General features: G+C 34.2%; 1 protein-coding gene across 5 annotated transcripts in view; it reads right to left on the bottom strand.

The window, feature by feature from the left end:
• The window catches only part of LOC138314488 (voltage-gated inwardly rectifying potassium channel KCNH6-like), a 164,346-nt gene extending 141,294 nt beyond the window's left edge, over positions 1–23,052 (bottom strand). For 3 of the 5 annotated variants that reach the window (XM_069254845.1, XM_069254846.1, XM_069254847.1), the window contains exon 1: positions 22,274–23,052. In XM_069254845.1, coding sequence (XP_069110946.1) covers positions 22,274–22,349 — 76 coding nt within the window. In that variant the 5' untranslated portion in view covers positions 22,350–23,052. The remainder of the gene's footprint in view (positions 1–22,273) is intronic. The other 2 variants (XM_069254850.1, XM_069254848.1) reach the window with 1 other exon arrangement.
• Between the last annotated feature and the right edge of the window lie 414 nt (positions 23,053–23,466).

Below are 23,466 nucleotides of genomic sequence, written 5' to 3'. Positions count from 1 at the left end.
TGCCCTTTCATTGTAATCTCTGGAAATCATTCCTGTAGCTCAGGCCTTGAAGATACTGTAGACAATGACCAGGAACACTCCCATAGATAATAGAAAGTTTGAAACATCGTAGATCAAAAATAAAGAAACACTGGTATGGATTTCTGTACATAATATTGATGCACAACTGCATGGTCTAGCATTTTTAATTGACTAATAAAAAAATATATCTTGGAGTATATATGAAAAGATAAGGTTTAATTAGATGACATTGACAGATATCCTTCAACATGCAAATTACAAGATAATTATAAGTGTATAATGATTCCATATATATACTGTCAAACAAGAAGAGTAATGAGAATAAAGCCTGTCCGTCCAGTATTTGACCCCCAAACCTGACTGGAACAATCACAGAAAAACAGAATTGGGTGTTTAATCCTGAATTAATTCTAAGAAGTGAATTGTTGCGATCAATCGTAGGAAATTGATACCAGAATATCAATGCGACCTGTAGATCATTACATAGGGTCATCTCTGCCCGTCCAACACTAAAGTCAATCACTATTTAATTTGCTTACAGACCGTCCAAACACAACTCGATATTGTATCATCGTCATCAAAATATAATCGGCTGTTACATCAACCTGTCTGTATACCCAACGTAGAATTCCTACTTGGGCCCCTAACCCACTACACTTCTACTATCTAGTACACAGAATTGATCCCGATTAAAAATGGAGATTACACCACCGGCACAGTAATCAGTAGGCCTTAGTGTTATTTGTGAAGTGACAGAGGACTCGACAGATATCTGGTTATGTGACATCAGCTTTGGGGAGTGCATGCACTTTTAAAGAAAACATTTATCACTGTGTAAAACACTTTCCATTCAAGTTAAAGTTTGTAGAATCACCATTACCAGGGCCACAAATACATATTTGCACTTACTGATAGTGTGGTAAAAATAGCAAATATCTAGAAGGAGATCTCCATTCTTTTACCAGACATTTTGTCTGGTTAAAGAGATTGGTTAGGAGTGTCTTTAAGGGGAGACAACTATAATGTCATGCCTTAAAAATGGTCAGTATAAATGCTACGTCAGTATAAATGTCAGTATAAATGGTCATTTCAATGTGTTAATTTTGGCAATAACTTATTTTTTTCAAGACAATTTGATTTCATGATCTAGAATCTTGTAACTCTACCTTACTTGTGTTTAAAACAATTTTGCAGCAATTTATTTTCATGGTTTCCTTTTGCCAACAAAATATGCAGAAATTAATATCACACGATAATAAGTAGGGGAACAGAAAAAAAAATTCAAGGAAAGCTGCTGAAAAGGTGTAAAACTATCTCAATGAACTATCTAAGATTGCCAATAGAGATACTTGATTATTTCCATGTCTTGATATCTGGCTCTACAATGATTGTGGTATAGTTTTTCTCTACTGACAGATAATAATTCTTTAAATCATAGATGTTACAAGCAGAGAAAATGCCAATGAGCTATATTGATTTCATAGTAATTAAAAGGTCTGAAACAGCAGTAAAAAAAATAAAGCCAGAAGGAACATCAACTAAGGAAAAATCGAACGTTGCTAGGGAAATCAACGGCAGTGTATGTCTTATGTATACGGATGAATCTCTGAAGCTAATGATTATAAATATCAGTTTTAATTGAAATTTATTTGACAGTCCAAGTGAAATTTACACTGCTAATTAAAATCAAGAAAGTCAATGCCAGAATGAATGTTATGGTGGAAAAAAGACAGATTAATTAGTGAAGCATGCCTCAATGATGCCAAATATCCAGTTTCGCTCTATAGAGTTTGCACCTATAGCCCGGCAAATCCCTATAACATATATTGGTCAACAGACAGACCTTTCCAAATAGGCCGTTAAACTAGTGACATATCCACCCCTTTTGGTCTGCTTTGTAACAGAAGGTAATATTTGCAATAACTAAAGTTTAATTCAGATGACTATAACATGATTTTCAAAATAAGGCGGCATTGCACTGGGTCAATCATTGATGACCTGGAGTTACTTGAGCGGTAGAGCATTCGGCTAATAGGTCCCAGGTTCGAATCCCGGTCTGGCTACTGCATTTTCTAATCTCCTGTTACAAACTTGGCGCTCAACTTAAATACTCATGGTGGAGACTCATGGTGGAGGTATAAGGGTCTCATATGTCTTTGAGGGCGGAGACTTTGAAAAAGGATTGAAGGTAAGTAACAGGATTGGACTGGGTCGAACATCATTGACCAGGTATTGCACAGCGGTAGACCATTCGGCTAGTGTTCGGATATTGAGGTCTCTGATTCAAATCCCAGTCTGGCCACTACATTTTCTCCTCTCCTGATACAAAAATAAAGAAGTTTATAGTACATCTCTTATCTAGATTAAATAAATTATTCAATTTGACTGGAATTTTTTTGATGAATCAAAAATCTCATTATTACATTCTATAATTTTCAACCATTTTTAATAGTATATATTCTACTGCAACTGTTACATGCACTCAAAATACAGTAAAATTAGTTTTGTGTAAGCAAAGACAATACTTCAATATTCATTATCTATAAGCCCAATACATACATGTACCACAGCTAAATATGTTACATTATCGCAGATGGTGAGTGATACTCACCGAATGACTACACTTTTATTCTGCTGGCAGAAATCAGCAAAACATACGCATTGATTTGCTGGAAACATGCGACGTATGTTGGCCATAAGGGGACATTTTTTTCTGCGAGTTCCTTGATTAGAAGCGGAAAGCGTCCTCGATCATTAGGCATCGAAGCTTGGTGATAAACCTAACGAGGTGTATATACTGTAGTTGATATTCCTGTAATGTGTCTCGGTATGTTCATTTTGACTCCCCTAAGATACAAGTGGCATTTGGTTTTCAAATAAGGATCTGATCAATTTTCTATTGGTTGTGTTGGCACTTTAGTCAAAGCGATGCAAATACAAGATAAGGCATAAATGAAACAGTTGTGAATTGAATTAACAGCAGTAAAATTTTCAAAGCAATTTTTTTTGTAATTTTGACCTCAAATTTTCGATGAAAATCTTTCGAATAAAAGGAACGAAACTCCAGTGAAATGGAACTCATTTTGTGTCTCATGGGAAACCATGCCATTACACAAGATGGCTTTTCCCACTTCCTGCACACCCAGAATGCACCACTCTCTGCATCAGACTCTGGTTAACCACACAAGTACGAAATGCTTGATTTTAATTAATCAATTTATCTTACAGAAGGTAGATCACGTAACGTGTCTCCCTGTGTATCAGAGCTTAATTAGACCTACCGAAGTCACCATCCACGTCAAACAATACGCAATCAATGAAATCACACGGACGACGAAAGCTCGGCGCCCCGCCATATTGGATAATCTCATACGAACACGTGCCACCTTAACCATCACTTTACTTCTGGCTAACCACACATGTGTCAAATGTAGTTGTCTAAATACTTCATCTACATATCTGATTGAAATCACAGTGTCATTGTCTACAAAGCAACTTTGTATCTATTTATAGATCTCATCAAACTCTCATGGTCTTACATGGACCTCTACAATTTCAATATCGAGATATATTGGCCAAAATGAATAGTAACATATAAGTTGTTAATTGACAGGATTCTAGTTTACAACACCTTTAGAGAATCTGCTCCTATCAGTGTCACTACTGTAGTTAAAAAGTGGTTAAGGTGTCCAACAATTTTTACGAATACTTTACAACTTTCTTCAGACTCATGTCGAGGCATAAAAGTTATTAACTTCAAGGCAAAGCCGTTTATATATAAATTCATGATTTTTAGCAAAACCAGCTAACATATGTGCTTTATAACATTTCAAGGTGAATTCCAATGTGTAAAATAATTAATCTCATTTTCAGGATTAATTAATACAGACTGTTCAAGCGAAAAAAATAAACATAAACACATTGCATAAATTACAAATATAAGTAATTCATTCAGAGTCATTCCCTTACCAAGCTACTCATCAATTCAGAGCTTGAATCCATTACAGACAAAAATGCATCAGATAAATTTTATCTCATTTCACGCACATTTATCAAGCATTCCACAAAATTACAGTAATGCAATTTTCTGATTAAGTGAAGTTTCAAATGTAAGACAGCTATTGGTTGTAGTTTTACACCATTGATTAGCCAAACTTTCTCTGTACATTGATTCTACAACAGCATTTGGTTCCATGTCAGGCGATCCCTGGAATCCTTCCACCATGGCGTTTTATAAAGGCTCAATTAACAGAAAATCACCACAATGCTACTCCAGAATAAATGATTTAAGACTTTATTAAAAGATCTGTTGCTTGTATAATGTAAAATGTAGGTAAAGACAACCAAACGCAAAAGTCGAAGTGAATCTTTCTAGATGTATACTTACTTGAGTAATTGACTGCAACTAGCAATATACTTTTGGAGTCTTCCACCCTTCTTGTACTACAGATCTTGGCACTTTTTGAAATAAATACATGCTTTTTTATTATCATGCAGTCTTTGCATTCAGTGATTTGACTGCCAAGTAAATCTCAAATACATGTAGCAACGCACTTTCCGACTTGATCCTTCTGTGATTTAGCAAAACACACGTATCTAAGCCAACCTTAGATAAGCATAGAACGGCCACATCAACCTTTTTTAATTTAGCGTTGGATTAGCTTTCAAACTCAATTCTGTTGTTTACTTCAGTTTTTATCAACATGTTGTTTGAATTTGTATGAGTACATGTAATGAACTTCATAGCAATAATCTACTTCTAGTAAACTCACTATTTACCAAAGACAGTACTGAATAAAAGTAGTTGATTCCATGTTCAGGCATTTTGGATTACAAAATACCAATAGAGATCATTCAAAGTGATTTTAAGGTGAAAGAACATCTCTTATCCAGCCCCCCTATGCCATTTGAGCAAATTAACCATCTGATTCTGTGGCATTCTTGTTTGTTCAAACAAAAACACAGAGTTAGAACACTGCAGTTTATTCTTGTCTAAAACTAATCAGAGGCATGGCAGCAATAAAGAAATGTCAGGCTGTTTTTAATAAGGTGCAAATTGTGTAGGATACAGGCCAAGACAATCTAAGTTGATAGAACCTTGTTAGTGGAGTGTCATTGGAAGCTATCATTAAGTGTGACAGTCTGTCATAGTTTGACGCAAATCAGACACCAGTTCTCCCAAATCGGAGACAAATTTGCCCAATTTCTGCACTGTATACTGAAGCAATTTATACACAAATTAGGCAAGAACAGCAGAAAATCAATGCTACTTTCCCATTTTGTGATTGGTCAGAAATATATTTTCTTTTGGTAATTGAAACTTGTAAAGACCCCATTTGTTACTTTTGCTTTTGTTGTTATTCTGTGGCAGTCACACCAATATCAGGCTGATAAATGACTGCCTTAAAAATCCAATTAAAAGCTTATGTTCATTTTCAAAGAAATTGGCAATTAGTAATGCATTGAATATTTAGCTAATAAAACCATATGACCATGAATTTGCATTTGAATGAAACTTGTGTTTTAGTTAAGGTGTACAAAGTCTGCATCTATAATTGCAAGCTCAGTAAATTTTGGGTTTCAAAGGAGGACCAAGTGAGCCAGCTATAGACCATGGTTCAAACTTCCAACCTTTGATCCAAACAGAAGCTAAACATGCACTCTCTTGATTTAGCTGCTGTGGTCACTGAAGATCAGCTGGTCCAGCACTGCTTCACTTCGTCTGCACACAAGATCACATTTCATGGGTATTTAATAAGTCGGACACCAATGTTGAAGAGAAGAAAATAACACATTTCTGATGATGGTCAACCGGGAATTAAATCAACCATCTGCAGAATACTTTTTGACTCAACCGAATAATATGAGCCAAAGGAGAATGCTCCATTAGCAAAGTGATATTATGCACAAACCACACCATCCTCTTCATTTTCCACAAGGTTGCGTCTGCTTTAGCTACCAATTGTGCTCAAGGTCAAGTTTTAATACAACTATAAACTCAAGGTCAAATCTGCTTTATAACAATGACTTCAAGGTCAATTCTAACGTGTAAAATAATTAATCATCCTTTGTTATCTAAGTTTATCTTTTTCAGTGATCCAAGTATGACAAATGGGATGTTTGTATATCACTGCACTCGCTAGATTTTTACACCAAACTCTACTTCCTCTCCAAAATAAACTGATGGGTAGTGACATAAAGCGAAAATCCCAAAGGTTGAATAATGGTGTCATCTTTCATAATTGTTCATCTGTACACCATATATGTATGACCCCTGTCAGTTACGATATCTGTTTCAGCTTCATTTTAGGCAATAAAGTCAACATTATGGTTGCCACTGGAAGGTTTATCAAATTTCTGAAGAAAGCGATGAAAATCATATAAATTGCCTGAGCCCCACTAGTGTGGCGTATTAAGATAGTGTTTTTATCGTAGTCGAACAGAGACTTGACTCTCGGTCTCTATACAGTTATTGTAGGGAATAAAATCCTTGTCAGTAGCTCAATAGGACGTTCCGCACTCCAGAAATGTATATATTTTTTATATACTCTCGTCTAGACCAATGTTAACTTGATGTGTTGGTATCTATTTCAGCTACGGGGATCATTAACTTTTCTATGCTTTATATATATATCCACTTCATAAATTGAACCAGCAGGATTCTAGTGGTCCAAACTTACAAATGATCTAAACTTTCTTTCATACGAATAAATGCATGATCTGGAACACATTTGAGACTAATATGATTGTCTTTGAACTCAATGAACAGGAGGGGGTGTTTTGATTGAAAAAAGTTATCTTTATAAATTTTTTGGATGTATACAGCTTATTTGTGGCAAAGCACATTACAGTCTGAATATATGTAATATTTATTATACAATAATTATGATAGGTGCATAATGAAAATCTAAAACTCTGCAAAATTCTGGCATAAAACCACTATCATATCTATCCTCTTAGAGATATAGTAATAACTGTTTTTAATTAGCAGAAAAAAAACAATCCATACAGTCATACAAAAAGAAAATATTGACATTTTATCACCATAAAGACAATACAAATCAGACATTCTGTTACCATAAAGACAATACCAATCAGACATTTTGTCACCATAAAGACAATACAAATCAGACATTTTGTCACCATAAAGACAATACCAATCAGACATTTTGTCATGATAAAGAATGCCTACATTATGAGATTACCACAACAGACATAATCATTAATGCACAGTTGTAAAAACCATTACACCTTTACCATAAACACATAGTTCCTAGGTATAATGTGGATTTGTAATTAGGGCTAATTAGATTGTGATATGTGATAAAGTGCAGTGATAACAGAGGTTGTATCTGTGAGGAATTTGCAAGGTTTCCACGCAGCGCTCAAACATCACCAATTACCACACAAATCTAAGCTGCATTACAGCAGGTCATAAAGAACGGTTATGGTGAATTTAAGCTAGTTAAGATTGTGAACTTGGATCCTTCACATTCATTAACATCTCATAAAACAAACATTTTGTCAGCTATTACAGGGGAGTTGTCACAACCACAAGTTCACAATTTATACCATGCTGACTCAACAAGGAATATTGCTTCATGTTTAGGTAAGGACAAGCTCTGTTTAATACCATGCTGACATAACAAGAAATACTGCTTCAAGATTTCGATGTAACAGGAGAGGAGAAAATGTAGCAGCCAGACCAGGATTCGAACTCGGGACCTCCTAACACTAGCCAAATGCTCTACCACTGAGCTACCTGGTCACAGATGAATGAACCAGTCCAATGCTGCTTCACTTCTCCCTCTCTTTTCAGTCTTCGCCTTCAAAGACATATTAGACCTTTATACTTCCCTCAACAACACCAAGCTAAGAACCAACAGACTATTCTAATTAGAGCTGTATATGCCTCTATCTCCCTAAATAATCAATGGCTAAGTTATTTGAATAAGGATGAAGATCAAGTAGAAGAGAATTTCAAAATTACAAGTTGAAGACTATAAATATATAAGACTCTTCTATATAGCTTGAATTTTACATTAGAGGCGTGAGCATCCATCCATTTTGACATTAGACAACGCTCTTCAGAACCGAATTGAATTTTGACCTTGGCCATATCTCATTCAAACATGTCTGTATAGCTGGTTAGATTTAAGCCTTTAGTATGAAATCATTCAGTGAATTTATGTTTAAATTCCAAGCCTGCATAACAGGTTTTGACATCCGAATGTGTATAAGCGATATTATTGCATGTCATAGTTATAGAACCAATTTTCTCCGAACATGTTAGGGCAACCCTCGATATATCTGCTGGCAAGCCCAGTATGATACAGCATTTCTCCTGATGTCAAGTTTCCATAGCTTAAATCATGTATCAGAACCAACCTGGATAGCATGAGATGGGTAATTGTGTTATGTCTGTAGAAAAACTGTCTGTCGATAGAGAAATATCCACCATTTTATCACAATACTTGGCAAAAACATATCATCATGTCGTATTGTGTATTTGGCTGTCAGCTTGGTATAGTATACAGGAGAGTGAGATGTTAGATTTCAGGTCCACTTTAGACAGACTGTATGAGACTAGGGAATACACTTATCACAAATCTTATAGACCTACATTTCTCAAACTTCAATCTGTTCCTGAAATGCTCTACACACTCCATCTTTAGAACTCTTATTTATTTAATTTGATTAGTAATTCAATATGTATTCAAATAATTTGTGAAAAATGATTTATTTTCTCCAGTAGTAATTAAATGACAAGTTTTCCATCACAATCAATTATTATTGTTTACTCAGTCATAATTTTGATAGAAATTTTGATTTCTTACCACGATGTCCAACACAATGAGTGGATCATGATACATTAGATGCTGCAATCATAACATGATGAATGTCATTTAATTCAGCTCTATATCAATATGATAGCTATATAGCATATTACAGAAGTGACAGCCCTAGCATACACCTATAGACAAACAAAGCCACTAGCTGTTCACACTAACCACCAGCACACTCCTGTCATTTTTATGTGATAAATCATAACAAAATCAATTGTCACACGAAAAATGCCGACAGCACGCAACATCCACAAGAATTAATGATAGTGAAATAGATGAGCTATGTTTAAACCAGAAATATTTGTAAATTATTTCCGGAAAGGCAATGTGATTCTCAATAAGGAATCCTAGTCAATTATATTATAGTGTTTATCCAAATAGTGAGGATGGAATCATATCCACAGCATGGTAGTGTCTGTAAAACATGGTGACATCAGGGAGAAATTCTCAGAATAATATAGTGGTAGGCAGCCATGAAGCCATGACATGAAGATGTTGAATTCTCAGCATCAATTTGCTTCTATCAACATTAATGCAGTGTAGAATTCAAGTCATATGAAACTTCATGGGTTTATTTATTGTTTCTAACAGACCAATTATGATAGTTAAAGAAAAGAATTGCAATTAACAATGATTTCAATATCTGTAGTCTTTAAATCATCATTATAAACGAGATGATATAGTCAATGTCTATTTAGACAGCTAAACCTAAAGTGAAAACAAACCAGTGCCCAGGTGTGTCTGTGAAAGCCTGTCTGTGAGGTCATATTAGGCTCGTTACAAAACAAAACATACTTCAAAATCAAACAAGAAATGTACATCAGGTTCACAATAGCCATGACATACTCTGGCAATATGCTCTTTTAGAGGTTCATGGACTGTTTATATCCCAGACAGTCACAGGTGAGAGAAACACCTGGGAAATATGCAGGTAATATTGGTAATCAATATTTATAACAGGTGAAGCCTCTCATCCCTATATCATGTAAATGGTACAGTCTGCCACACACAAAAAGATTCATCCATTACAATAAATGGGTTATTTAATTATTTCATTTACTAAACACATTTTGAAATGGCTAGAGAAAAACCTAGTACAGCTGCTGCAGTAGAATACCCAGCTGGCACCTCTGTGTCGATAAACAAAACACCAGTTTTGTATCCCGCTTATACACAATATACAGATCACATTGCAGCACAAAAAAAACCTCTAATATTCTAAATAATATTGCTTTCAATTGTCGGTGAGCAAACTCTACATGCATTTACAGTGATTATATATGTTTTCTTGCAAAGAAAAATATTATAAACAAAGCAGACCGATTATCATTTATTGAGATTATATTGTTAAAAACATATTTTGAGATAAGATTTTAAAATGGATTCTAATTCTCGACAAACTAAAATTTCATGATTATATTACGACATCACACAAGTCATTAGGAAAAACTCAACCAATCATATCTCAAGAAAAACTCAACCGATCAAATCTCAAGAAAAACTCAACCAATCAAATCTCAAGAAAAACTCAACCAATCAAATCTCAAGAAAAGCTCAATTAATCAAATGTCTGGAATAAGTCATTAGGCCAATCAAATGTGAACGAAAATCAACAACCAAATCTCAAGAAAAACTCAGAGAGTTGCATTTTTGGAGCTAGCCATTCTTTTCATCCTCACCAGCTGCCTCCTAGCATTACCATAACAAAATTAACCAATCAAAGCTTCATCCATCTGGAATTATTTCTTGTGCATCCAATCTATAATAAAACAATTGTTTATGCATTTAAGGCTTAAGGTGGGTGTATGACATGTACTTATATTCCATAATCACATGTATGTAAGTACACATTGTATATAGGTACACTGTATGTAGAGACATGTATGTAAGTACACATGTTTGTAAGTAACATGTATGTAAGTACACATGTATGTAAGTTATAATGTATGTAAGTACACATGATGTAAGACACATGTATGTAAGACACATGTAGTAGTACACATGTATGTAAGTACACATGTATGTAAGACACATGTATGTAAGACACATGTATGTAAGTACACATGTATGTAAGTACACATTATGTAGCACACAGTATGTAAGCACACATGTATGTAAGTACACATGTATGTAAGCACACATGTATGTAAGTACACATGTATGTAAGTACACATGTATGTAAGTACACATGTATGTAAGTACACATGTATGTAGTATGTAAGTACACATGTATGTAAGTACACATGTATGTAAGTACACATGTATGTAAGTACACATGTATGTAAGCACACATGTATGTAAGTACACATGTATGTAAGCACACATGTATGTAAGTACACATGTATGTAAGTACACACATATGTAATGTAGTAAACACTGTATGTAACATGAGTATACACATAACATGTATGTATTACACATGATGTAAGAACATGTATAATATGTATACATGTATGTATACCATGATGTATTAGTAATAATGTATGAAGTACATTATGAAACACATGCATATGTATGTAAGTACACAATGTATGTAAATGTATGTAGTAACAGTATGTAGACATGTAAGTCACATGCTATAGTAACTGTAGTAAGTAATGGTAGTAAGCACACATGTATGTAAGTACACATGTAAGTACAGAACTGTAGGTGTGCCCGATAAAGGACTAAAGATAATATAACTGTGTGAGAGAGGTCATTGTGTTGGAATGGACCAAAGTTAAAGACTCCCACAGATTCAAAGGATGTGATTGTATATATATAGCTCAATAAGCTTACTTTTAACCTCGCTTTGAGCTTCAATAGATGTCTGCAGATTTGGGGGCTTGGTATCCATGACAGCCATCTTCATTAAAGGAAATTAAAAAAGTACAATTGATCATGGTGAGATTTCCCCCAAATAATTAGTGTACCCAAAGCAGAACATCTATCTATTTTTTTCTGTTTTGAATTCAAATATATCATTTTTTATCATGTCACAAAACAAATGTTAAATGATTTTTACGAATTAAATATCCATATAGCCATACTTTTCAAAGTTATGATGATAAATGTAGTTCTACAGTCATTATCAAACACATTTGTTCAATCAGAAGTCAGCTTGATTTATGAATTTCCATTCGCATACAAAACTGTAAACACTTCAGGAAAATAATTAAAACAAGAAACAATAGAAAAGAAACTATTATAGTATGTACTAAATAGTTACATTCCGTTGGAGCATTATAATGGAGACATTGAACCCTGAGATGACAAGGCTGTGCCTGTCTATAGAGTACAGATTTGAGAGGCACCACTGGTGTAAAGGAACACAGAAAATCAATAAGCAGCCAGAAATCAGACACATGTAGCCAGGTTACAGGACCACAGCTCCATATTCAATTTGCTCATACATTCATACTTTTTTTGACATTTATGCTTTATTTTCATTCCATTAGAATTAATGAACCCATGATTTTTGTGATGCGTGTTGCTTTCATGCATGTAATTTTCTTCTTCAGTTGTTTTTTGACAAATGTCTGAACTAGTTTATTATATGATGTAGATATGCCTCCATCTATCTGTAACCAAATATGAGAAGCTGCAAAAATTCTACTGGTAAAAATGCAGTTTTGTTGACTTTTCACCAGTTTCTGGATTCACTGGAGTTGAAATGAACAGATCTAACACAACACAATGTGTATAAAAGTATCTACTTAAGCTATACTCCTAAGAATTTATATTCCTGAGATTTTCAAAATCTTATCAATCAAGGCATTCAAAACGAAACTGTCAGATAAAAAATTCTTTTTTGTGTCAGCAACATGAATTTATATATAACTCTATTTTGTTCCAATGGTCAGATCTTAAATAGATAGCATAAGAGAAATCATGTCAAAAACACACAATATGTTCAAATCTAGATTCTATACAGGTTGCTTAATAACGTTAGATATTGTTACCAATCAATAACAAATATCCAGCACCCAGCTTGTTCTGAGGAAACCCTGGAGATTTGTGGTACTGAAAGTCTCCAACCTCACATATTTAGAGGATATAGGCCTGATCATCTGCATGCTATTTCTGTTGTAGTTATTAATCAGTAAATGTCCAGTTTAGGCTACAACAAACATGATAAAATCACTTTGATGAGAGAATATAATCATGCTAATGGCATTGTACTATCAATATCTGTAAATCATTGATAATTACAACATATTAATCACAAAATACATTCATCACTGTACGGTGTTCATCCTGATTTAATTGTTTAAATTGCTGTCAAATTTTCAGCCTTTTACTTTGGTCATATCATCCCTGTTTGTATAGTTATAATTGTTTTGTTTTTTTCAAAAGACTAAAGCTCCAAATATATAGTAACTGGTAGCTGCCTCCAGTAGCCATGTGGACACAAAGCAATTTATATAACTAAATAATTTCCCATTTTTTGACAGGAGAGTAATACAGCTACAGTCAGTTTCTAAAGTAGTTAACTGAGTTTACAAGCAATGAACACTCATGAAGTTGACAAAGAAAATATTTGATTTTCTGGCCTTAATAGTCAACAAATTTAAATGGAAAACTTAAGACTAGCCTATGATGGTCTTTAAAAACAAATCCAGAATTAACCAGTGAATTAATGTTCCATCTTTGTACAAACATATTCACTCCCTCCCAACCCAGAGGTGGAGGGTTTGTGGTAATATGCTGAGACATCTTTACTACTCCAACCCTTACAACATACATATTGCTTTCATAGAAAAAGTATGATGTAACATTTGCAAACACGTGATATTTTCATTATATCTAATTCACCTACTAGTAAGAACAGATTTAACTCCGTAATATGCAAATTCAGAAAAAACACAACGCATTGATTTAGGTATAATAATACATTAGTATAATGTTTCATCCGATGATATAAATATCCCAGGTCGATACATAAACCTTTAAATAAAACTACCTGTCAATGTCAGACTTATATACCCTTGGCCCCCACATTACCAACAGATGTTGCTTGATACAAAAACGTTCTGTGGAATTTCATCTGTTACCTTGAAATGTGAACATAATCAATTTGGATTTGATAAATATCAGTTTTCATGCTCTGTTTTTCTTACCATTGCATACTGAAGATAAATTTCCACTGGGGCCAAAGGACCAAAGCTTTATAAATCAAAACATAGATCAACATGTTATCTAAATGTGAAATTCACATAACCTGTGGACAAATATATATATACATAATTAATAAATCCATATTAAACTGATTTATACATTCCTGTTTCTATATCCAATGAGAAACGAATGGTATTCCACAGTACCACCCAACACTATAGTAGGCCTCATACATACAGATCATATCTAATAAAACAAAAGACACATAATCATGTAAAGATTCAATCCCACAACAAAAGTTAGAAAAACAGAACTAATGAAACAATTAAGTTAGAAAAACAGAACTAATGAAACAATTAAGTTAAAACTATACTACTAGTAATTAAAGGCCTTTATCTACATAAAAAAATTTCAGGGCTGCCCCAGATGGAAGGTATGGACACAACAGGATGGAATGGCCAGACCAATGAAACAGTTCGGATAGTGTTGTACAAATGATCGATTATAATCGATGTCTAATCGAAAATGTAGCGACCAGACCAGGATTCGAAATGGGACCCTCCCAACACTAGCCGTCGTGCTCTACCGACTGAGCTACCTGCTCACTGATGATAAACCCAGTCCAATCCCACTACATATCCACTGTGTGAGCTAGATTCCTTCTAATTAATCACAATATCTACTGTGAACTAAGGTTTTCATTCTGTATGTTAATCACAATCCACTGTGAGCCAACTCTTCACATCTCCAATAAATTTCATGCTGTCTGACTTTCTAGATCAAGACAATCCTCTTGGGATTCTAATATAAAGGTAACAATAGTGTTCGTATGGTCTTTAATCAAAATGAAAAAACATTGACTTCAATGAACTGTCGATCAAACATCTGAACTGTAGCCCTGAAAATTTAATGGGGAAATGGAGTGAACATTGTCACACAACAAAGGGAGGTAATACCTGAAGGCTAGGTTTTTATGAATAATTTATATCTCAAATGATATGGATCAGCAGATATTCTGAATATACATTTTTTCTGTTTTTCTCGTAGAATTTCTTCCCATTCTAGAAGGTATTGACAGATATCTGGAATAGTGTAAACCATGACTGATTGGACCTGCTGGCATCATTTAGTTTTAGTTTGAGGTAGAACAAGTTTTGGCAGCCATTGATTATCAATATATATATATATATATATGGTGACCCCAGCATCAGTGACAAAGTCTAGAACAAGAAAACACCTCTATAGTGACCATAACATCAATGACAAAGTCTAGAACAACAAACACCTCTATGGTGACTGTAACATCAGTGACAAAGTCTAGAACAACAAAACACCCATACGGTGACCGTAATATCACTGACAAAGTCTAGAACAACAAAACACCTGTATGGTGACTGTAACATCACTGACAAAGTCTAGAACAACAAAACACCTGTATGGTGACCGTAACATCACTGACAAAGTCTAGTAATATCACTGACAAAGTCTAGAACAACAAAACACCTGTATGGTGACTGTAACATCACTGACAAAGTCTAGAACAACAAAACACCTGTATGGTGACCGTAACATCACTGACAAAGTCTAGAACAACAAAACACCTCTATGGTGACTGTAACATCATTGACAAAGTCTAGAACACCAAAACACCTGTGTGGTGACCCTAACATCACTGACAAAGTCTAGAACAATAAAGCACATGAATGGTGTACATGTAGTATAAACTATTTATTGTGTCTCTCAGTTTGCAGATATTCTAAGGGGTCGTAATATTTCACCACCCCAATATACGAAATGGATATCAATGCAGACTCAATAAGAATCAGTTACAGTGCTTGTAAGTTTCAGCTGTTATGGGTTCTCACAGTCTGATTATCATCAGATCCTTCAAACCACATACCAGTTAATCAGATCGTACATACCACGTTTATGTCATTGGTATGATGTGATGTTAATCAGATTCATGGGTCTTTCATTACCTCTATAGATATGTAATACCTGTGTTGTTTATTCTAGTCTCTAATTCAGTAAACTATTTCTCACCCATAGTCTGAAGATAACGTTAATAACTTCTACATCTGTTTTATATTCTGATATCATGACAAGGGTATCTCCCAAACCATCAAGTACCATGCCCTTCTGATAACCCCAAGTATCTCACATAGTCAATTGCAACCTATTGGACCTTTACAACTAGAAATTTCCTCTGAAAACAAAAAGAAGACAATTTTTTTCTCTACAAATCTTGTCCTCTCGCAGGAGGGCTTTCACATATCATTCTCCTTTCATTCTTTATTTTCAATCAATCAAAATATCTTTTTCACGCTATGTCACTTTCTTTCTGTTTGTTTATTTCTTTATATTTTCCTTAAGGCAATCAGAATAATTATTGCAAAATGTTCTGGAATATATTTGAGATATCCTACGAAATTAGTTTTTACCTGCTAGTTGGAGGGATGGCGTGCATACGTGTCGAGTTTTGCGGTGTCTTAGACAAAAACAAAAAAGTCTCATAGACTCAGAATCAGAACCGTTCCCCAAATCCAGATTTAATTACAGGACCAAACTTTCTAGATGTATTGACTAACTCACAGAGCTAAAGTGATCTCGTTCAGAATGGCCGTTGCTATATATAACCACAAAGAGACCTGCACTGATTACCAGGTGACCTTGAGATGACCTTGACTTAATGACATCCTTGACATTTTCTCCTGAACTAATTTACATGCTGTGACCTTGTCGGGTTCGATATATTACATGAATGGCTTTCCTTACGAATCATCAAATTTTCATGTCTTAAGCACTTCAAAAGAACCAATCACAATTCAGCACGAAATTACGTACCTTTTTGGCATAGTGATTAAGTGTATGGGTTTTACACCACTTCCAAGTGTCTTCTAGACAAACATTCTAACAAGCATGCAACATTTCATCTTGAAATAAACACAGGAAACTGGTAACCAGTACATTTGACACATTCGTTGATGAAACTGGTAACCATGAGTACATTTATCACATTCATTGTTTTCTTCTCTCTGATCTGGAAAGGACACTGATTGTCTTTGAAAGAAGATAAAACTTTAAGCTCCCAATTCTACTCTAGGAATTTGGCATTTGTTTTTAATCTTAATCAGCTTTAGCAATATAATTGTATGCAAATAAGCTCCAACCATATGGAATTTGTTTGTTGGTACATGTAAGAAACTGTAATTGAATATTATGTTAAAATCTACCTGTTCAAAATTATGATTTTCAAAATACTGTAATATTTTTTTCTTTTTGTTTTTGTTGTTGTTGTTTATAGCGCTGCAGTGATTATTTTTCAATGAAGGATTGCTGTACATATAAGGAACATATTACAATACATGGTGCTCAAACATCAAGAAATGTGTTTCTCATACATCAATCTGTACCACATATCACTTGGATTTCAAAACTGAAGAGGAAATGAATCATGAGAAAATGAATCCAACATAATAATTAGTAATCCTTCAACTTATCCATTATTAATTGCAATCCTAAAATTTCTAATTCGCTTAAATTTATTGATGTTTCTCGTACAAAGGTGAAATTCAATCCTATTAAAATAAATACAAGATTAATGTAATATGTCTTCTGATTAATCGTTACCAATCTGGGAACTGACAGCTCACAAAGCTTGGTAACAATTTCAGAAACTTGACTACTTCCTAAAGCAGTACACATGGACTTGAGATGTAATTGGATAGTTGACTTCGGGCAATCACTGCCAATGAAATAACACAGTCTATTTTCAGTCCTTCTCTGCAAGTTTGTGGCAAGATTTTTTTTGTACTTCACTATCATTTGTTAATTGCAGAATTGATCTACTTTGAAGTTTTTGTTTTATCAAGAAAACTCTATTATGTTTAAGTCACATTCTAACACAATTGACAGGTACCAAGTGTATAAGTATAATGCTCCAGCCTGACTTTAGTAAGATTAAAGTTGATCTGAGGTCAAACAAGAGATACTGCTCTACACTTCCCACCACTGATAACCCTTTCTGCCTGATTTCTGTATAGGCTACCTATTATGCTTAGCTTAAGATGGTATGCTATAGGTATGATACTCATTATAGATATATATTGTTACCTTACACTTTACACTTATGAATTATGCTACATTACACATTTGACTGGTTTTCAGATAAACATAATAAGGTTATCTTGCACATTATCTTAAATACATGACTCTTTAGATTTAAGGATACAAAATGTGCTACACATTGTAAATATCATTTGTGTAAAGTTAAGGCTGCAGATGCTAATTTCACGAATTACATCTATGCTAAATTTAGCCAGCGCAGGGAATTTAATTGTGTTCTTTAAGAACAACTCCATGAATACTACATGTTACAATGCCAAAATAATCAAGCAAAGGTGAAAAGTCAGATACATTTGGATCGGAATAACTACGCCTGTGAATCTGGCAACAAGTTTGGCCAAGTTTACTTTGTAATGGTTCATTCTCCTGCCACTATACAGCTGCAGTTCTAGAACATTCTCAATACAGCGCTAATTTAATTAGGTTTTCAACAGCTGGACATCATTTTTAGTCTCTCAACTGTACAAATACAATGCTCCAGAATCATTACTTAGATTGATTCCATTTGTTCAAATACAAGTCTCTTCTGCCTAGTTAAAATCTATGAAAGGCCGTTTCATAAAACCCAAAGGTAACCAAAATGATTTCGGATCAATACACCTGTAATCAGCTGCTAACAACATACCTCTCCATTCAAAGAATTAATCCCAAAACCAAATATTAATTAACTATCATTGGAAATTTCGGGAGCTATGAGGTAATTAATATTTAATCAATTATTGGAACACTATTATTAGTGGAAATAACTCGGACAGCAACAGTTTTAGTTAAGAAGGCATTTGGGATATTTTGTTAGCTTATTATTCTGAAATTTATTCATATCGGAAAACCTGACTTAGCAACTACTTCTATATGGAGATCACCTGCTTAATAAGACGACCACTTTCAGTGCCTTATTGACCTGACCTGCATGTGTATATAAAGGCTTTACAAATCAGCATTCCTCCGTTTAATGTTAGGAATCGGTTGAAATTTAATGATGGATCATTAATTTTTTGTAACCAATCCATGATTGATTAAAATCTATTATAGTTTTCTTTGATCCTACTGAAGTCCATGTAAATTTTCCAGGAAAATCATACAAACTTTCTTCTACATGTGTTGCCATGTTCTCAGGTCGCTTATATTTTCACAAATAAAATACACTACTACGTAGTGCATATGCAGCGCTCTTTAATTCGTTTAGACGCTTGATATTTGAAATGACATGAGCGACAACACAAACAAGCAATTGATTGCAACAAGTTTTCTATGATATTTCTTGCATATTTTACTGATCAGCTAATTATACACTTTCATTTATCATGATGTTGGACAATTCCAACAAAACTGGATTACACATTTCCTACCTGATTAATTGGTCAAACACCCTAAAGCAACGATACTCAACAAACTCGATTAATGGGAACACCACTACCTCTGTTGGCTTATCTTTATAAACAGGCTTCTATGTGATATCCTTTTGTCTCAAAAAATATTATGATTTCATCTTACATGTAATTATAACACAATATCTATTCCAGAGCTCCTTGTCTCACTCATATTTCACAAATTTCTTAATATATCTGAAAGATGAAACTAAAGAAGCTGAGAATTATACGAGAGATTCATTACAAATTAATCCTACAATAGATTCATTACAAATTTGTACATTTTACTAAACGCACCAAGACTTTATCAAAGTCACCTTTAGGGGCACGTAGCTTTAGGGGAAATACATTATGTCATTTACCAACTATAATCGCTCACAAAAAATCGTCAGATGAAGTTCTCAAATATTTACACAAAAAACAAATTCATTTTGTTAATTCAATTTACACTTGTGTAAAATACACTTGCATTCATGTGCATTTCCTTGTGTAAGGAGAAGTTTTGTAGTTTAATATTTTGTCTACCTTGAAACCTGCCCAATAAATATGAAACAGAATAAGTCGAAGTACCTAGCTAACAGGTGAGGCTTCACAATATACTAAGGTAATTCATATCTCATATTGCATACTGAAAGCTTTGTCATATTAGCGGCGATGAATTGTATAACAAAATCCCGATCAAGTTACGCCCCTGCATATATCTCAATATTGGTAATACATTGATCTATCTGCTTTTCACCAATAAAGGCTCAACTTTATAGGTAAATGGGGTTCGTATTGCAGCCAGGCTGACGGTAAAACTTTGTGTTCTTGTGCTGCGGCTAACCCTGAATAGCACAAAGCCGTGTTGAATGGCTCATTATGGGGCCTTTATTAAACTTTTGGGAACTGCCAGGTGGATTTGGTCCCTACAAAGACTATACAGCATGTATCAATACCATGTTTATTCCGCAATATGACGCTAATTCAATATCAATATCAAATCTATCTCATACTCACATTAAAATAATGCAGATTATTGATGTCTAAAAGGAAGTTACAATTCTCCCTGAACACACTGTGTACTGTAGTCAACCCCCAACTCTCAACAGCGATTTGGAAATTAAACCTTCTTATACAAAATTAGTACAGTTGAATTGTCATTACTACGATCATGTACATTTCAAATCCTTAAATATAATATAGAATATTTTTTTATGATATAGATGTTTTTCTTATAACCATGGCTCTATTCATGAATAAAGGTTTCTACAAATCACAAAATCATAGTTATGTAAAAATAACAAATCTTACATGAAGTTAAAGATTTCAGAATGCATATATGTTTCGGTTGAAATATCTGTTAAAAAATTGCAACAAAAAGCATTTGATTTTCATATTTATACATTTGTTTCCATTTTGATTTCAAAATGTAATCCAGTATTTTTTACAATTTTTTTAGTACAAAGTTAGTAATATGTTACTTTTCCATATATATTTTATTTATACTTTTTGGTAAGGTTATAATCATTGTAATTTATTTTTAAAACATTAATAGTTTACAACATTTGATGTGTACTTTTCAAAATTTGTTTTACCCTTCAAAAGAATAGTTCATGTTTAAATAGTTTTATGCTGAAAATTATAAATAGTTAATTTTTGCTGAAGATATTCATATTTAAAGTATGTAATAGTAATACTATACTATGTATATTATTTAAAAGACCCTACTTTTTTCTTGGTTTATTTAAAAGATATACATTGTTATCTGACAGATAAAACAAATACAATGTATGTAGAAGTTACATATAGCTGTCATTGAAATACACAATATTGATCTAAACACTGTTTGAAATCATGTATTTTTAGATGCAATATTATGATAATGTATTAAGAAGATCAGTTGTTTTAAAAAATATACCACCATCTGTGGGCTAAAAACTTATTAAAACTGTGTGAAAATGTTTAACATTTTAACCATTTTTGTAGTATATGATCATTCAACTATATTGTATAATTTATGATAGAAAACTGCTCCATACACATAAATAGTAATACCTTCAATGACTTAATTCATAAAAATGGTAAATTCCTCCGATTTGTAAATCAATAATCAGTTAAATTTGGTATTATCAATAAATATTAATGAAGGTTTTAATTACCTACATAAAATTCTGTTGCATGGGTCTCTAATTATTGATTTTTTGAGTGTTGGAATTTATGGCGAGAGTAAACCAATGTTAGTTTTAAATGGTACCATCAACATTGCCCCCAACTATACACCTACATACTCAGTGTCAGGTAATAAATTCATTGCCTGTGAAATATTGATAAGTTGCTTCTTACAAGTTGGTAATAAGCCAATGTATTGAATAGATGGATCGGTATTATTTACACTGACTTTAGTATGCATCAACAGTCAGGGCCAGTTTTTGTGCATACGTTAGATTTTATTTTCGTATAAATAATTAACTTTAAATATTACAAGGAAATTTACCTGTAAGTAGGTTTTTTAGGTAATAAAGTAAACTGGTAAAAGACGCGTGGAATTTTATCTTTTTTTCCCTTTCTGGTTTGTAATATATATCTCTATCAAACTCTTGAATATCATTATGTCGTATTTATTACTTATAAACATTTGATTTGATCCCTAACAGGGCAGCTGAAACAAAAACATAAACAAACAATGATTCTGCCATGTGCTCGGCAGACGGGCTCTCCCACACATGAGAGAACACGTTCATCTTTGTAAACAATTCATAGCTATTACAAACTGGTGCTGGACAGAATATGAATAAAATGAAAGGTGACTAATAATTAAAACATCGTACTTACTTTGTTCGTCGAATTTCCTGATGATAGTATCAATAAAAATATTAGGTGGCGCAACGTGTCCTCGCCTGACCGGCATTTTGTAACATCCCCGCCAAAATACTCCGGTTTTGAAGCACTACCCCATCGAATAGGTGATCATATTTACACCAGTCTGTCGATCTCTTAATTTCTTCCTCACAAATTAAATATGTATAATACGTATCCTATGTGATATACACACAACGATTTGTCAGCAGCCTGGACCAAAACACGATGTCCAAACCCGGATGTCGGAACACCTTTTCGGAACACTCCCTGTCTCCGGGGGTGAATCTTGGACACGGGTGTATGTAGGCAGGGATCTACGGATTAAGCTGAATACTGCTTTCCCTCCATCGCCAGCACATTTCGCTTCGTCTCATTCAAATAAACTCCCTATGCAATGACAAAGATCGCGGCAGTGGAGCCGCTGGTAGTTGTATCGACTGCCTGCCGCTGTAACACCGTGCTGGCACACGACACTCGCTGCCTATACAACACACACACACGTACACACTGGTGCTGGTACGAACACCAAGTCTCTATAACAAAACACAGGATTTCGAAATTCGTCTGCCTAAACGCTCGTGCACCGCATCACAAACATAGGTACACCATCTTCATCCGCATGGCCTTATACTGCAACCGAGAGAGGAAAATTAATACGCATCTTGTTCAGTCGATAGATCGTAGATGAAGTTGTCATAGTCATTAGACGCTATGGGGACGCTCCACTGTCGGGGAGTCGTTCTCTAGCTATCTACTTCACCATAATACGGACGCTACTGCATGGAGTCTGTCCACAATCGCGGCAGATGGCGCGCGCTTTGGTATACATTTCTTGTTATCACAATGTTTTATCTATAAAGATGTAAATCGTTCGTACAGAATCATCATCTAACACAAGGGGTATTAAGATATCTCTGACATCAAGTAGGAAGATTTATGTTAGATTTAAGCGGAACACTTACGATCAAATGATTCAAGCAGAAAAAGACCAGCAATAGGTATGTGTGTATAAAAGGGGTCAAATCTAGGCCCCTGGAGGTAATTGATTTGTTGGCTAATCGTTACCATCAGATGGAAAAGATGGCCATACTTACACCGGATCACGTGGCACTGTGAATAGATTGCTCTCATTTCTTCATTATCATCAGAAAAGTGCTCCAAACCCA

This window comes from Argopecten irradians, chromosome 2, assembly GCF_041381155.1.
Source record: "Argopecten irradians isolate NY chromosome 2, Ai_NY, whole genome shotgun sequence".
NCBI classification, from domain to species: Eukaryota; Metazoa; Mollusca; class Bivalvia; order Pectinida; family Pectinidae; genus Argopecten; species Argopecten irradians.
The sequence above is the reverse complement of the archived record's forward strand: the minus strand, read 5'-3'. Positions and strand labels throughout refer to the sequence as shown.